We start from the raw sequence: 15,288 nt of genomic DNA on the forward strand, positions 1-15,288 counted from the left end.
TTTGTTTTTCAAATACTATAATTACTCACATCACTGGGACATTTAACAATACATGTCACAATACATTGATACACAACCGAGTTGATCCGTTAAATCACCAATACTTCATCTCAAGTCACTTCTTCAATACGATCTGCTGGCATTAGGAGTATAGCACAGAGCATTAAACAGCATCAGGTATTTGTTGCCTACACCGTTTTGGATACAGTTATGCAAGTTGCTCAGGATAAGTATCTCCGAAATACCATAATTCAATGTAAATCCAAACTTAGAGCAAATTGCATAATACATTTTAGCGTAAGTGCAAGTTTTGTGCTGATATGGACTTAATCAGATCCATAAACACTTTCAATGAAAAAAAAAATCGGCTTACTTCATGAAAAATACACACTCAACACAAAAAAAATCTCTAGTTCAGATTTTTTTTTCTCATACCAAGAACCACATACAGAGGGTAGTAAACTCACAAAAAGAACATTAGTATATGACTATGTACTACGATACAACATTGAGTGTTTCGGTATATCCCTGATAATTAGGACAACGGCGGTAAATAGAAAGATTGTGCTTGAAATACAAAATATGTGAGTTCATGAGTAAATAAACGGCAGTATTATAAAAAAAGAGCATTTGGTTAGATATGGTGTAGTACAACGGGCATTACACCAGAGTGTTTGATACATTGCAAATTTTGCCTGGGTAAATTCACTAACCTTTTATCAGTAACATTTGAATGAATTTTGAGCTCCCATTAAAACAACTTGTTGAAAGATTTCACTGTACATTCTTGTATAAGCATGAGACAAATAAAGTATCTTTAAAATGTATGGTAAATAATTATTTCCCCCAAATCAATAGGACACTTTAAAGTGCAACCATTCATTTTTGGACAAACCTCAAATTCAATTGACTATGTACAAAAACTGCATACATTACAGACAAAAACAAACTATTTGTTTCCACAGAACAGCCAATATTTAATCATTATACACTGCACTAAAAGCACCAAAGATGGCTTTTATGGGTTTATTCCATACCGGATTAGAGCTGGTATTTGGCCACTGGTAAGCAGCCAATTTGCTAAAAGAAACCTAAGTGTCTACATGATTGCTCTGTGCAAAACGGGCAATTATACGGTATACTGCATATAATAAAAAGAAAAACAGAATGAAAGGTAACTGCACAAAGAACAGTGTGTAGCTACAATGGTTCTTAATATCACTGCCCATTTTGACGGAACGTTGGTACACTTCAAGCAAACAAAACGATAAAAAAGAAATATTGAGATACTGTATTTTACTAAAATTCTGTAACAAAAAAAAAATGTAAACAAGACATTTTACTAATTATGATAAAAATGCATATGTATATGTGCTTGCTTGTTTCTTAATAAATAGATAAGACTATAACATCACACTTGCTGCATCATAGCCCTGGACTCTACAAAAGTATCGGTTTCCAGATCTCTCACCCAGCCCCAGTACAGTGTAGCGTAGAATTTTTCCCCAGTGTAGAATTTCCGCAGCGTATTTCCGGTTCCCTGGTTATTTTTGATGTACTTGAAAAATTAACTGTGAATAAACTTCTGAAAGAAATATATACCGGTCTTGTATGTTCAGGTATATACAGTATGACGTGCTTGAGTATGTTTAATGCAGCTTTTAAGAGTATGCATCTACACCTGTTCGGAACGTAGCTGGTACTATGCAAACTACGAAATTGGGTAAGGTTCAAAAAGTTAGCTGGTCTTATTATAAATGTGCTTGAACATTTTCTTACAGGTACAATAGGTAAGATTTTTCTGTTAAAACATTGTTACAAGACTATTGTAACTTAAATTTGCATTTCAAAATATACAGTTGAAGGACCAACACTCTGTACCTCTGTAAAACATTGTACAGCTGTACAATAAATCAAGCTGATTGGTTCTGATTGGCAATCTAATGGGGGGGGGGGGGGGGGGGCAATGATTGGTTATTTTGAAACCGGAAATGCCCTGTTAAACTGATATGCTGGGAAGAACCGGATGCTACATCGCGCTGCAGTGCTGTCAGGGCCGCTCCCTCTCCGTCTCAGCTCCAGTTAGGACGCCATGCCGTCCTGGAAGCCCCACACTTCCAGCAGGGAGACCTGGAAGGTCTCGCTACACAGTGGCGGGTTGTCGAACGTCGTGCAGCGCGCAGTGCGGCCGTGGTTCAGGTCCGCGTCGATGTACAAGGCGTTGCCGTCGCCCCCTCCTGGCCGGACAGAAAAAGGGGGAGCACGATTGAGAGGTACACTCGCAATCACTTCACACCCGCAACCGTTAGCGGTTACATTTGAAAAGCGGCACTCTTGACATAGCTTTCCATATACTGTAGACATTGTAGTAATTAAGCCCTGGCGAGGAGACCGTTTCCCCTCTGCTTTGTTATTCATATGATGTAATTAAGACTGCAGAAGAGCAGAGTGCCCAGAGGCACTGGAGAAAGCTACCGCAGAACAGACCGCCTCCTTGCACTCACCCACGATGATGGACTCCATATTTCCGGCCATGAACATGGAGGTGTTCCTGGAGTTGGGGTGGACATGTCGAGTGGAGAGGAAGGGCGAGAGGCGGTCGGTGGGGTCGCCCTGGGACTCGGCCACTGGGAGGGTGTTTTCATCTGAGTTTTGGGGCTGGGCGGGCACCCCTTCCTCCGAGGACTCCTCGTTTTTGGGCTGGGCGGCGGAGGCCAACTCTGGGTGACGTATTACCACCCACTCGTACCTCTCCATCTCCGGCTTCAGCTGGATGGGCAGAGCAACATATTAACCCCCCTCCATTTAGGGCTTTTCAAAGGAAAAGGCCCGTGGCGCTAACCAAGAGCTTGAAACAAAATGGAGGAGCCATATTTGGCTCATGCCGTTATAGCCTATATCACATATAGCAGAGCTGGTGATGTCACTGTGTCCTGGGCATGGGGCAGATGACTGTTACTGTCTGGTTGCCTGGAGCCCATGTCAGGTGTCAGGTGTAGAGCAGATCAGGTAGCTTCATTCAAGGGGATCAGGTTACGGGTGTACTAGATATTGGTGGCTGCAGCATTGAGGGCAGTAGCACAGCACAAGCTGAATGATTCATGCAGGGCATGGAAAAATGGCTCCACCTGCAGCTTTTCTGCAACCGCTTTAAAAATGTTTACCAGCCATTTTTCAGCGAAATATATATGGGCAATTCCAGGGTTACGGATGTGACATTTGGACATGAAATCCCTCAGAAAAACTATGCCTCTTACATGATAAAAAATGTTTTTTATGTATTATCATAGCACCCACTTGGCTGAGGGGGAAGGGCCAAAACAATAATCTAAAAACATTGTTAAGCCAGAAAGAATGTGACAAATAACTTGTGTTATGGATGAGATGCAAAAAGACAGGTATTTTGGGGAGACTATACACTTTATGAAAACTATGAATTTTAATGTCTAATGCAGAACGTTTGATATCCAAGTAATGTAGGAAGCTTGGCTGAACATAAAAATAGCAATTTATAAAATATGAATTTCTTCATCTTGGTTCTTAAGAGGAGATATCAGCGTTATGGATGTGATGGAATTGAGTTACGGATGTGACACATCTGAAATTGTTTGACAATCTACTTGCCAATCACATTTTATCATAACACATAACACATAACACATTTTATCAGATTTCAAAATGGTCACAATTGACAGTTTGGGACATAATATGTTTAATTGGGAAGTAAGTAAATCTATTTTTTCATGCTTAGGTTGACATTACTGTGGAATTGCCCATATATAGGACTATTAAATAAGAATGCACGGATGAGCAAAATTTTTTCTTTTGCAACTTTCTCATGGTTTGTATTAAGCCAGTGACAACAGGACATCCAACAACACAATGAAACCTATTCAAATCCAGAAACACTTTCCTGACTGCAAAATCAACTTGCACATATTTTTGAAGAAGCTCAATTCTGATACACTTCATTACGCTGACACAAGATGAAGACCTAAGAAATTGGCGCCCTCTAGTGACCACATCACTCATTACTCTTAAATATTTCTTGTCTGGTCACAATTACGAAGAATCAGGAACAAACAGTATTATCTTCTCAGATAAATTTATGTTAACAGATTTGTCACTGAATATATCATTGATAAATTTTAATAATCTTAAACTCAGATATTCATATGATTTCGTTGCGCTGCGTTTCACCAACCCACATCTCACAGACAACATATCAAAAACAGTCAAACGGCCAAGTCCAAAACAGCACACTTGCGGTTTACTTATCGCATATGTAAATTGAGTACACAGGATGAGAAAGTTGTTAAGTAGGCAGTAAAGTTCCTCTAAATGTAGTAAACAGTAAATATAGAATGTGTACTCTGATCAATCACCTGCTTAAACCATTTTAATGTAAAATATTTACTTTTGAATGCAATTCACTTATGTTTACTTATATAAGCAGATAATATTTCATTATATGATATGATTAAGTGTTTATGGACAGGTCAATACAGTTTAAAGCATTGAAACTATTGTGACCTCAAAATACGTAGCGTCTGCTAGTGGTCCTTTTTAATTTCTTTTCAGGGACCAAACTTTATTTCTCTGTCCATCCAAGTCTGCATCCCTATGTGCCCGCTGGGCGTTCAAATCAGCACTGGTCTACCCTTACATATTAAAATCTGCATAAAGTGAAAACATATTTTTACACATATGTAAGGAATGCAAGACAAACAGACAGAAACAGACGACCGTGGTATTTCTTTCTAGAAGCATCCGTTGGCTGCAGCGACGCAGAACTCACCCTGAACACAAAGCACTCTCCGGTCCCGAAGAAGCTGAGTTTGCCACCTCCCCGCTTGCGTTCCTCCCAGTCGCTGGATAGATAAGCCCCACACACCTGGGCACAGACAGGGCAGTGCCATGACCATGACAAGCTCTGCACCAAGGGCCTGTTTCACCAAGCAGGATTACCCAGCTACTGCACCAAGTAAAACCCGGAATCGTCACAAATCTGGAACATGGACCGAGGTAAATAGAGCTGTTCCGGGTTTTACTCAGTGCACTTATCCAGCTAACTCAGTAATCCTGCTTCTTGATACAGGCCCCAGACAGTCAGATACAGGTCAGGGAAGACTGTGTGTAGGGACATTTTCACTCAGACCACACAAGCGAACAATGCAGTTTATCGATAGAGTAAAGGTAGTTTGAACTGGGACCATTCAGAATGAGATGACAGACAGGGTAGGTGCTGTAGAGATGGGTTAACAGGAGAGCAGGTGAGTGAGGGGCCCCAGTGTGTGTGAGGCAGGTCTTGGGGCCTCAGTGTGTGTGTGCGTGCGTGCGTGCGTGCGTGCGTGCGTGCGTGCGTGCGTGCTTGTGCGTGCTTGAGCGTGTGTGCGTGTGATCAGGGGCGTCACAGTGTAAGTGAACAGGGGGTGGGATGCTGTACCTCTGCAGCTGTAGTCTTGATGAGCAGCAGAGTGGGCTCATAGCCTTGACAATGCGAGTAGAACCTTCCCCAGGAGACAGACACAGAACTGTTACATCAGGCAGGGAAACGGTCCTAAAGGCAAGCCCTTTAAATAACTGCAGCAGAGTTAAGATCATACTGAATGAGCCTTTATTTGTGCTGTCAGTGCCTAAACCAAACTCAAGATCAGCAAATTGAGCTTCATGCCCAGAATTTAGAGAGAACATTATACTCAATTTATACACTGCTGTTTATATTGCCGCTCCCACTGAACAGTTTCCAAGTAGGCATTAAAGGTATGCAAATTCAACTACTGCAACAGCAATCAGTCATTATGGACATACTTTACTATATATACTATAAAGTGAGCACTTTATTAGGCACACCAGCTTGTTAATGCAAATATTTAATCAGCCAATCATGTCGCAGTGACTAAATGTATAAAAGCATGCAGACGTGGCCAAGAGGTTCAGCTGTTTTTCAGGCAAAATGTCAGAATGGGGAAGAAATGTGATCTAAGTGACTTTTTTTTATTTTTTTTTTAAAGATATTTTTTAGGCCTTTTTCAGCTTTATTGGACAGTATATAGTATAGAGAGACAGGAAGAATGGGAGCGAGAGAGAGGGGAAGACATGTGACAAATGTCGGACGGTCGGATTCGAACCACCGACGTCGCGGCTCACAATGAGCATGCGGTCAGTGCTCTACAGGCTGCGCCACCGAGACACCCTGATCTAAGTGACTTTTGACCATGGAATTGCCTGTTAGTGGCAGACAGGGTGGTTTGAGTATCTCAGACACGGCTGATTTTCACGCCCACTAGTCTCTAGAGTTTGCAAAGAATGGTGCAAAAAAACAAACAAAAAAAAAGAAGGAGTTCCGCAGACAGAAACGCCTTGTTAATGAGAGAAGTCAGAGGAGAAGGGCCGGACTGGTCGAAGCTGACAGGAAGGTGAAAGTAACATTACAGCAGTGATACGCAGAAGAGCCTCTGAACACCTGCTGAGGCTGCAGCCGTGGTTGGCTGTGGTGAAGAGGAGCTGGGGCTGACACAGGGCGAAGCGCTCGGGGATCCACGACCAGATGTCCCGCATCTCCTTGGCGCCGACGATCTCGGAGGAGAAGTTGTCCGCGTTCACGGCCAGCTGCACATTCCGCCTTCGGATGACGCACAGGAAGGAAGGGGGGGGGGGGGGGGGAGAAGGGGATTGGTCATTACTACCCACACCCTGAGCCCAGTGAACATTACGCAAATTAAGATGGCTGCTAAATGCCTTTACAGGAAATATCTGCATTGGTCCTTGTGGTTCCGATGATGGAGGTAACCTACAATCAGTAAAATGTGCAAATATGACATGCTTAAGGGCATTATGAGCTTTGTTAATATAGCCTAAATGGCGATAAAAACAAAAACACTGAAACGGCAAGACCAAATATTTAATTTGGGGGTGACTTTGACTCAGAAGGCAAGAGTTTGGCAGTTGGAGGATTGCCGGTTCGATCCCGCCCTGGGTGTGTTGAAGCATCCCTGAGCAAGACACCTAACTCCCAATTGCCCATGACGACCTGGTTGATGGCTTGCATGGCATCCAATCATCATTGGTGTGCGAGTGTGTGTGTGAATGGGAAGTATCAATTGTACAGCGCTTTGGATAAAGGTGCATATATAAATGCAGACCATTTACCGTTTCACTGAAGCTCAGCGATGTATTCAGCTTGTTGATGAGGTGGTGGTGGTGTTCAAAGATATAGGCGTTTCTCTTTACCCCAGGCATTTCTGCATGTTGTGCATTTAGTTCAGTGAAAGCTAATGACCAGGGAAGGCTATTACCACAGCTCCGACCATCAACATCCACACCTCTTAATGCAGTTTGCCTAACAAGCAGCTGTTGACCAGAGAACAGGCTCGGCCTTGGAACACTGAAGATGTTTCTGGCCTTTATTCAGCCCAGTCCGTAATTACGTAACCGATTGCGTCACTCAGCTAAAATAATGCAGGTGGCCGTGTTCTCAAGCTTTAGGCAACTCTATCTGTCATACAGAGAGGGCAGGAAAGTCTGAAAAGACTGCTCTCACAGGATAATTGATCCACTTATCCAATTCAGAGAAGAGAACTGACAAGCAGACACATATGCAGCAGTCTCAGATGCAATGCCTGGCCTCCACAATAACATCAGTAGGAAATATGTGTATTAAATATATTTAGCATTCTGCACATTCACAGTCTGGAAGATGATTGGTTTACATTTTAAAAAGGCACAATTGGCATGGTGCTCATAGAGCTTGGAATTTCAACTATCAGCAAGCAAATATTGTTAGGGGTTAGCCTAGGTTTTTCATAAGACTTGGACAAACAAAAGTAATGCTTTAGGTAATCAAACAAATTATGAATGACTATATGTAGCTTGAAAATGTCTGAATTCACAGTTTCCAGATAGGACAAATTCATTTAACGACAAGATATTATGCTCAACAAGGATTTCCAAGCTATGTAAAAAGTCACCATGGAAAATTCCAGAACAACAAGCCAAGAGGACAGAGCCTGACAGTGTGAATAGAGTGAATAGAAAGAGACCTACCTCCTATGAAGGCCAGACACATGGCATGTGGTGAGATGAGAGGAAATGACAGGAATGAGAGTGGAGAGAGAGACAGTGATGGCAGATGGGAAGAATGCACAGGAGATCAATCAGAAGAGAAAAAGAGAGCAGGATGACAGAAATCTGAATCACGGTGAAAACAGCAGGCCTGTGTGCCAGCAGACAGTGCTCTGAACTCACACATGGATGCAAACGGATCAACAGGCATTCCTCTGACATGTGGTCAAAGGGTGTTATTTTCCTACACAGGGCTCTATGCTAGCATTCTTACCAAGTTGAAAAATTTAGTAGCACACAAATGCATTCCGATTAGTACATGTACTCCGAAATTAGTTTTCAGCACACATCAATTTTCTGGAGCAAAAAAAGTAGAGCACTCATGACTACACATGTTTTCCAGGGAGAATCATAGAGAAAACTTCAGTTTGAGAATTCACAACCACTCTCTGTTCTGTTGATGCCCTGCTGACACCATGTTGTGTTGATGCCCTGTTGATGCAGTTTATGCCCCATTGACATTCTGTTTATGCTCTGCTGATGGCCAGGTGATGCCCTGCTGTTGCCCTGTAGACACCCTGTTTATGCTCTGCTGATGGCCAGGTGATGCCCTGCTGTTGCCCTGTAGACACCCTGTTTATGCTCTGCTGATGGCCTGTTGAAGCCCTGCTGTTTCCCTATCAATGCCCTTCTGTTGACCTGTTCACACCATGCTGACGCCCTGACCCGGACCCTGCTGATGCCCCCGCTGACACCCAGTACCTTCTCTGTTTGACAGTGATGCCCTTCTGCTGCAGGGACTTCTCGTTGGTGAGCTGCAGCAGGGTGATCTGCTTGCGGCTGAAGAGGCGGATGGCGAAGGCCTTCTCCAGCAGCTTGTCGGGGGACACAGAGGAGCCGATGCCCTGGACAAAGGCCTGGATGCCGTCCCGCACTGCCCCCGTGTCCTGGGCCGAAGCCTGCTGCTGGCCCGCCCTCTGCTTGCGGTAGAACTTGAGGAGGGCCAGGGCCACGCGGTACAGCACCTTGTAGCCCTCCACCAGGAAGACGTCCAGCACCCTGGCCGCATGGGGGAAGGGCAGGTCGCCCAGCACCCAGCCCATCCAATCGGAGTACACCTCCAGCACGTCCTGGGCGGTGGCCACTATCAGCTTGTGAGCCACAGGGCAGTACTTGTTGGCCAGGTCGCCGAAGGTCATGCAGGAAGACTCGTAGGCCAGGAAGGTCTGGTCCAGGAGACGGCGGCCGGGCTCGTTGCAGGCCAGCAGGCGGCACACGTGCTCGAAGCAGTGCGCCTCGTCGGGGCTGAAGTGCAGCAGCAGAGCCGTAATGGCGGGCAGAGCCGGGCAGTGCGAGATGTCCGGGAACTGGCTGGCCACGCACGACATTATCTTGTGGGCCGCCCCCACCCCCTCCACCTTCAGGCAGTACTTGGGCACAGGGTTCCCATCCACAATCTCCGGCAGGGGGATGCTGGTGGGGGCCTTCTTGCCCACCACGCTGTCCACAATGTCGCGATAGACCGCGGCGTCTGGCGTGACCGTGCGACACGGGATGGCCTTGATCAGCTGGTGGTAGACCTGGGCCCGCAGCTTGTGGTTCTTGGACCAGAAGCCCTGCCTGGCCAGCTTCTTCAGCTCCCGAGGGTCCTTGCAGTCCAACTTGCTGGGCTCGCCACTCTTGGCCTGGTCGCCCATCTGGCCCCAGTCCACAAAGCGCCCATAGTCCTCCTCAGCCATGGCCCGGGGCTCGTACGCGAGAGTGAGGGGGACGGGGAGCCAAGGAAAATCGGCCGGGTTGCCACAGATATGTTTTCAGCTTGATTATGAGCCGCACATGATGTTTACTGTGAGGGAGAGAGAGAGCAAGAGAGAGAAAATTGTTGAGAAGTTGTTACAATTTGAACAGAGGCTTAGGTTCTCATCCGAGAATAACCCCGTGATCTACAGCAGCGCAGATACACACCACAACACCAAGTGCCCCACATCAACAGACACAGCTTGAAAGCTCAATAGAAACCCGCAAGCAGAACAGAAGGATTTGTAACTTAACCGTCTTGTTGATGACGTCTCAAGTGAACCTTTGCACTAGCGAAATCTTTCTCCTCCTTCCTTAGAAAAAATATTATGAACCATAAAACTTTATCCGAGAACCAATGCAAGACATATCCGCAAACACATCATCATATGACACTGGTTAACAATTAACTGCTCCGACTCCAATGATGGATATTACTTAGATGTTACTCATTGTCAGTGTTTCAACACAGAACCTGAATGATGTACTTGGCAAACAATACACCACAACAAAAGGTCTTAAGTCTCATGAAATATTTCTCATGGATTTCTGATTAAACAATTGATCTAGCCTACACCTCTTCCCAGAACAATACAACTATTACTCCCAGTCACATATGTAGGTCTTGCTCTACTTCCCCTGTAGTTCAGCCACTCTAATCGGGATTTCCAGATGCCCTCTGTGGCCGTCTACATCCCCATCCAGTCTGTGCCCCCAAGAACCACCCAATCCACTCAAAACAGTTCTCCTCTGGGCCTAATCCCAATGTACTCCAACCTGCACTGATTCGGACTCCCCCTGTCACACCGTCAGCTACTGTGCGTAGTACGTGATAAGCTGCAGTCAAACAGTGTTAGCCAATTATACAAATTAGGCTAATATTCTCAGACCATTGGTCAGGAAATAACTGGGTGGGTCCAGGACATGTAGAGGTCTATGCAATACATGTGGAAAACATATATTCATAAAAAAAAAAAAAAAGATTCAAGAGTTGTGGAATGTGGAAAATCCATAAGTATTTCCACATGTGCCCTTTCAAATGTACACCAGCATGTGGTGTTCAAGTCTGAGCGAGATGCATGTTGTAAGGCAGGATAGGGTGTTCCTGTAAACACAGCACACAAATGATAAATAAAAGGCTAATTTCATTATCACTATTTGGTCATAAGCCAAAGCAATTATCAAACTTAAATCTGACAGAAAGGGACTTCAGTTCAGATGAATCCATAATAGCTTAAATGTGAATCAATTGGGCCTACATATAAATAAAATATAAGCGGTCAGCTTGTACATTTGTAATTACAGCTACCGTAACACTGAAAAACATTCATAAGCGGTCACATAATGTCGTATAGATATGGGCGTACTGTACAGTCAGGAATGCCCATGTGTTGATAGGTTCGTTATCAGTCGAACACCAACAGCCTCTCAAACCGTCAAATTTTCCCTGAAACAAACTTGCTCGGTCTTGGCAGGCTTTTACAAAAGACGGAGAGTATCACAGCAGAGCATAAGGGCTTATCATGAGCCATTTTAGACATCAATTAGACATCGTAGTTCTGTTTGTCATGTAGTTGCATTGTGTGTGGACACACAATGCAACTTTTGCTCCTGAGTTGAGTTACTGCTTTTATTTTAAGAAGTCTTTGCTCATCCAGACACAAAAGGATCTGGATTCAGGATTTATATTTGGCATGGCACACCTCAGAACAAAATGAGGGATGTAATGCTTTTATTCTGTAACGGATTTACGAGCTAAATACAGTGAACTGCGTTTAAATGCACACTACATTGTTGCCACAGACATAAATAGGCTATCAATGAATGATAGATACAACTCCTGTAGCTATGTGTAAGTAAATGCAGACCATGACAGCTAGTGGTTGATTTGGCAAGTTTCCAATTGTAACGTTACCTATTTGAAAATACATTTGTATGTCTATAGCCGACATGTCAAGAATAATATCAATTAGGCTATGGTTGTCGTCGTGCAGGTAATGATACGACACATTGCTTAACATGAATGAAGACATTCTACTTCTTATACCGCGATGACGAAAATGATAAGAAGCCGTCATATCAGTACGCTTTAACATTTGTTCGCTACCTAAAACCCCTAACGTTATTTAATGCTTTGATCCAACTTAGCTACCTAGTGTCGGTTATTCTCCGCTAATCGCATGAATAAGACCGAACAATAACTAATTTAATGCATATTTATTATGAATCGCTATTTAAATAACATTAGTAGTCTCGTATGAACGTGTGGAGACTGACAGGCATGTCAGGCATATACCTGCACAGCGACGTCTTAGCTGAACGTAGGGTTAATGTTTTACGCTAACAAGCTAGTTGTAGCAAAGTATCAGATACTATGCATAGTAACATTGTAACACGGCCCAATCCGAACGTCAAGACAAACACATTTCTTTTCCAATACACAAATGGAATCACTACATTGGACATTTAAATATGGATATACGAAAAGCTTCCTACCTGCACAGATCGCAATTGAGATCTGATTTCACAGTACCGGACATGCGCATTGAGATTCTTCTGGTTTGGCGAATTGGCGGGGCCTCTACCGAGCGTGCGCGTTGCTTTGCGCCCTCCGACAGACATGCTATTGACGGAAATAGGCGCGTCGTTGTTGCAATAGAACTCTAATGAGCAACAGGGAAGATAGAAAGAAAGACAATTGTGTAGTTTTAGCTAGCTAAATAGTTGCATTAGCTCATAATACGAAAGTGGCAGGTATAGGTAATGGCATTTCGATAACAGAACATGCTAAATTGCACAAACCATAGCTAGGCTACTTGGATTCGTGTCAGCAACAGAACTACATCTGGTGTCAACTAATGACAGCATTAGGCTATTAAATGCCAAACTTAAGAAAGCAATGCGAAAATTACACTGTTATTATCATGAGGGACATAAACGTGCGTCACTGTTGTCAACATATTCCAGAAACAATTCTACAGGATTTGTTTATAGTACCGTCAAAGGTAGGGGAGATGGAAAGGAACCCTGGCAGCCTAACAGCTCCCTCCTTTGTCCACCAAAGACACCCAAAACAGCAGGCGAAACACATGACAGTTATTACAGTTAATTCAATTCATCCATCATTACCCACTCTATTTCTGGTTCCCGCTTGTTTGGTTTAGATTTTTACCTCCGTAATGTTATTCACATATTCATTTGGTGTTCCTTGTAGCAACAATTTGCGCGTTCCAAGCTCCAGTATGTTTTCAAAAGGGACAAAATTTACATTTCTTGTACGTTATACACTCACCGAGCACTTTATTAGGAACATTTTTACTTTATTACACCTACTTATTTGCGATTATCTAATCAGCCAATTGTGTGGCAGCAGTGCAACACATACAATCATGTACATACGGGTCAGGAGCTTCAGTTAATGTTCACATAAACCACCAGAATGGGGGAAAAAAGTGATCTAAATGACTTCGACCATGGAATGATTGTTGGTGGCAGGGAGCGTGGTTTGAGTATCTCAGAAACTGCTGATCTGGGATTTTCACACATACTCGCCTCTAGAGTTCGCAAAGAATGGTGCAATATACAAAACAAAAAATCCAGCGAGGAGCAGTTCTGCAGACAGAAACGCCTTAATGAGAGACGTCAGAGGAGAATGGCCAGACTGGTCAATGTTGGTTCTTTGCTTACTATCACAGTGGTTCCCAAACTTACATTGACATTTTACATTTTTGTCATTTGGCAGACGCTTTTAATCCAAAGTGATTTACAAGTGCATAGGTTCTACCACATGTCAAAGCATCACATCCAGAACTAGGAAAATACACATGGACTTGGTCCTGGGGGCCTCTGTGTATGCTGGTTTTTGTTCCAACCACAATTGCAATCTCAGAATTTTAACAAGCAGTTAATTTTTCTTATTTGCCTTCCAAGTTAAGAGGGATTGTTTACCTTCTTAAGCAACATTTCCTCAGACATAGCTATGCATGCCATGAAGAATACAACTCCCATGTTTTTATTGTGCTATATTGCAAACAATTACATAGAAAGAGGTCACATTTTTAAATCAAATGTTAGGGATTAATCAATGGGCTCCTAATTAGGTTGCTGAACATATGTGTTTAATTTATTTAATAAATTTATCAACACATTGCAGGTTTGGCTCATTATCATTTGCTTTGTTTTTGAATTTTTGAAATCATTTTCCAAGTGGTTAGTTTTAGGGACCAGGTGTCCACAATTTCACTAATTTAAATGCCTATTGAGTCACCTCTGTCTTTATTTTCAGTTAAAAATAAGTTGCCTTTTTATTAAATTGCTTGCAATAAAGCACAATAAGCATCAATGGCACATAATTAAGAAAAATTAACAGCTTGTTAAAGTTCTAGGATTGCAATTGTGGTTGGAACAAAAAAAAAAAACAGCATACAAAGGGGTCCCCCAGGTTTGGGAACCACTGTACTATTAGACACCGTCGGAATTATTGCACTGCACTCCAAATCATCCCCAGCTGTATCCAAGCACAAAGCCTTCAAAGCAAAGGCCATTTATCAACGTGATTACACTTTGAAAGTAGGCCTATATGGTATTATCCCTGTGTATTTGGATGAGGAGGTGTCTTCATTGCAGCAGTACACCATGTGGAGGAGGGAACACTGATAATAGGTTAATGGGAAGGAGGTGATTGGTGGGGACAGATGGGTTAACAGGCTTTAGTTAAGATATTATGCTGAAGAGCTTTCTGGGGTTTAAGCTCATTAAATCCTTACTGCCTCTGTGCCTTGACATCACCAGTATCTCTCTCTCTCTCTCTCTCTCTCTCTCTCTCTCTCTCTCTCTCTCTCTTAGGAAAAATATTATTAATATTAATTATTCTCTAATATTCAGATATATTTTTTGCCAGTACTTTTGACTTTCAGGCTGAAACTGGGTTGCCAAAAGACCGTTAATCATTGCCTGAAGTGTTTGTTCGCTTGACGTAGACCTATCAAAACTAAGCTTGGATTGCCCTCTGCTGGTTATTTGCGGACTTGCACTGCCCTTGCAAAGAGAATTGACTTCAGTCGGCAGGCATGCCATATAAAAACTAGAAGATAAGCGGAAACACAGAAAACCGGTTCTGTGCTGCTCTTTCAATTTAGAGTACCATGGTTTCATAAAAAAATAAATAAAAAATAAATAAGAATTGTATTGGTAGATTTACAGTTTATATATATTATATACACAATTACTGTATATATTTTGTATATACTCAATCTGCATTGATTAAATATCTTTTTTGAATAAAGCACTGATGCCTTCCAAATATGATTATCAATTTAAACGGCAATTACTCAATTTCTTTACCCAGGATTGAAATTACCATTTGTCCTTCTGAAATCAATATTGGGTCAAAGAAAACATTAAACCATTTATCAGATGCTATATTAC

The 15,288-nt window shown here is 42.9% G+C and overlaps 1 protein-coding gene across 2 annotated transcripts; it reads right to left on the bottom strand.

Moving 5' to 3' along the window:
* Positions 1-12,428, bottom strand: tbc1d24 (TBC1 domain family, member 24). Of its 2 annotated transcripts, none has more exons than XM_061233216.1 (7): positions 12,358-12,428; positions 8,827-9,910; positions 6,467-6,625; positions 5,447-5,510; positions 4,799-4,894; positions 2,505-2,769; positions 1-2,237 (listed from the first exon to the last, which is right to left on the bottom strand). In XM_061233216.1, the coding sequence occupies exons 2-7, from the start codon at positions 9,801-9,803 to the stop codon at positions 2,083-2,085; spliced, it is 1,716 nt and encodes a 571-aa protein (XP_061089200.1). In that variant the 5' UTR covers positions 9,804-9,910; positions 12,358-12,428; the 3' UTR covers positions 1-2,082. The 2 variants fall into 2 exon arrangements, with proteins under 2 accessions (XP_061089200.1, XP_061089201.1); XM_061233217.1 differs by lacking the exon at positions 12,358-12,428 and adding an exon at positions 10,117-10,233.
* Between the last annotated feature and the right edge of the window lie 2,860 nt (positions 12,429-15,288).

Source organism: Conger conger, chromosome 2, assembly GCF_963514075.1.
Source record: "Conger conger chromosome 2, fConCon1.1, whole genome shotgun sequence".
NCBI classification, from domain to species: Eukaryota; Metazoa; Chordata; class Actinopteri; order Anguilliformes; family Congridae; genus Conger; species Conger conger.

Bases quoted from the DNA above. Each gene is read 5' to 3' on its own strand.
- tbc1d24 (XM_061233216.1), bottom strand. From the start codon at position 9,803: ATGGCTGAGGAGGACTATGGGCGCTTTGTGGACTGGGGCCAGATGGGC. The intron at 6,626-8,826 runs GTACTGGGTGTC...CGTCATCCGAAG, and splicing joins ATCACTGTCAAACAGAGAAG to GCGGAATGTGCAGCTGGCCG. The intron at 2,238-2,504 runs GTGAGTGCAAGG...CTGTCCGGCCAG, and splicing joins TATGGAGTCCATCATCGTGG to GAGGGGGCGACGGCAACGCC.